Source organism: Echiichthys vipera, assembly GCF_963691815.1.
Source record: "Echiichthys vipera genome assembly, chromosome: 12".
NCBI classification, from domain to species: Eukaryota; Metazoa; Chordata; class Actinopteri; order Perciformes; family Trachinidae; genus Echiichthys; species Echiichthys vipera.
In genome coordinates, this window is record NC_139837.1 from 107,501 (window position 1) to 110,000 (window position 2,500).

The window sequence follows — 2,500 nt, forward strand, 5'->3', positions numbered from 1 at the left end:
ACTGTTACCATGACAACGCCACAGTCACACATCAGGACCACTGTTACCATGACAACGCCACAGTCACACATCAGTACCACTGTTACCATGGCAACACCACAGTTAATATTTCTATAGGACTGTTCCCATGGCAACACCACAGTTAATATTTCTATAGGACTGTTCCCATGGCAACACCACAGTTAATATTTCTATAGGACTGTTCCCATGACAACACCACAGTTAATATATCTATAGGACTGTTCCCATGACAACACCACAGTTAATATATCTATAGGACTGTTCCCATGGCAACACCACAGTTAATATTTCTGTACGACTGTTCCCATGGCAACAGCACAGTTAATATATCTGTACGACTGTTCCCATGACAACACCACAGTTAATATATCTGTACGACTGTTCCCATGACAACACCACAGTTAATATATCTGTACGACTGTTCCCATGGCAACACCACAGTTAATATTTCTGTACGACTGTTCCCATGACAACACCACAGTTAATATTTCTGTACGACTGTTCCCATGACAACACCACAGTTAATATATCTATACGACTGTTCCCATGGCAACACCACAGTTAATATTTCTGTACGACTGTTCCCATGACAACACCACAGTTAATATATCTGTACGACTGTTCCCATGGCAACACCACAGTAACATATCTATAGGACTGTTCCCATGGCAACACCACAGTTAATATATCTATACGACTGTTCCCATGGCAACACCACAGTAACATATCTATACGACTGTTCCCATGGCAACAGCACAGTTAATATATCTGTACGACTGTTCCCATGACAACACACATGTTGTTGTGTATTATGGGATGTTGTGTGTTGTGTATTGTTGCTTGTTGTGTGTTGTTGTGTGTTGTGTTGTGTGTGTTCTGTGTTGTGTTGTGTGTGTTGTGTGTGTTGTGTGTTGTTGTGTGTTCTGTGTTGTTGTGTTGTGTGTTGTTGTTGTGTTGTTGTGTGTTGTGTTGTTGTTGTGTGTTGTGTGTTGTTGTGTGTTGTGTGTGTTGTGTTGTGTGTTGTGTTGTGTGTTGTGTTGTTGTGTGTTGTGTGTGTTGTGTTGTGTGTTGTGTTGTGTGTTGTGTTGTTGTGTGTGTTGTGTGTTGTGTTGTGTGTTGTGTTGTGTGTTGTGTGTGTTGTGTTGTGTTGTGTGTGTCGTGTTGTGTTGTGTGTGTTGTGTGTTGTGTTGTGTGTTGTGTTGTTGTGTGTGTTGTGTGTTGTGTGTTGTGTGTGTTGTGTTGTGTGTGTTGTGTGTTGTGTTGTGTTGTGTGTTGTGTTGTGTGTGTTGTGTGTTGTGTTGTGTGTGTGTTGTGTTGTGTTGTGTGTTCTGTGTTGTTGTGTGTGTTGTGTTGTGTTGTTGTGTGTTGTGTGTGTGTTGTGTTGTGTGTTGTGTGTGTTGTGTGTTGTGTGTGTTGTGTTGTTGTGTGTTGTTGTGTGTGTTGTGTTGTGTTGTTGTGTGTTGTTGTGTGTGTTGTGTGTGTTGTGTTGTTGTGTGTGTTGTGTGTTGTGTGTGTTGTGTTGTGTTGTGTTGTGCTGTGTTGTGTTGTGTTGTGTTGTGTGTTGTGTGTGTTGTGTGTGTTGTGTTGTGTGTTGTGTTGTTGTGTGTTGTTGTGTGTTGTTGTGTGTTGTTGTGTTGTGTGTGTTGTGTGTTGTGTGTTGTGTGTTGTGTTGTGCTCTGTGTGTTGTGTGTGTTGTGTGTTGTGTTGTGTGTTGTGTGTTGTGTGTTGTGTGTGTTGTGTGTTGTGTGTGTTGTGTGTTGTGTGTGTTGTGTGTTGTGTGTGTTGTGTTGTGTGTTGTGTGTTGTGTTGTGTTGTGTGTGTTGTGTGTGTTGTGTGTGTTGTGTGTTGTGTGTCGTGTTGTGTGTTGTGTGTTGTGTGTGTTGTGTGTTGTGTTGTGTGTTGTGTGTTGTGTGTTGTGTGTGTGTTGTGTGTTGTGTGTTGTGTGTTGTGTGTTGTGTGTTGTGTGTTGTGTGTGTGTGTTGTGTGTTGTGTGTTGTGTGTGTTGTGTGTTGTGTACCTCCTGCGGGGCCTGGTGCCCAGCTGCAGCACCTCCTGGCTCTGGCTGCAGTAGAGCAGAGACCTGTGTTGGGTGGAGATCAGCAGAACCTGGTGCCTGTACTCCATCTGCACCACCCCTGAGGACTCCTGCAGCAGCTGCACGGGGCTACACACACCCTGCACACACACACACACACACACACACACACACACACACACACACACACACACACAGGGACACAGACACACACACACACACACACACACACAGGGACACACACACACACACACACACACACACACACACACACACACACAGGGACACACACACACACACACACACACACACACACACACACACACACACACACACACACACACACAGGGACACACACACAGACACACACACACACACACACACACACACACACACACACACACACACACACACACAGACACACACACAGACACACACACATGA

General features: G+C 44.5%; 1 protein-coding gene across 3 annotated transcripts in view; it reads right to left on the reverse strand.

Annotated features, from left to right (window-relative positions):
- Positions 1–2,500, reverse strand: part of tecpr2 (tectonin beta-propeller repeat containing 2) — a 31,310-nt gene that overhangs the window by 21,559 nt on the left and 7,251 nt on the right. For all 3 annotated transcript variants that reach the window (XM_083923620.1, XM_083923619.1, XM_083923618.1), the window contains one exon: positions 2,039–2,196. In XM_083923620.1, coding sequence (XP_083779746.1) covers positions 2,039–2,196 — 158 coding nt within the window. The remainder of the gene's footprint in view (positions 1–2,038; positions 2,197–2,500) is intronic.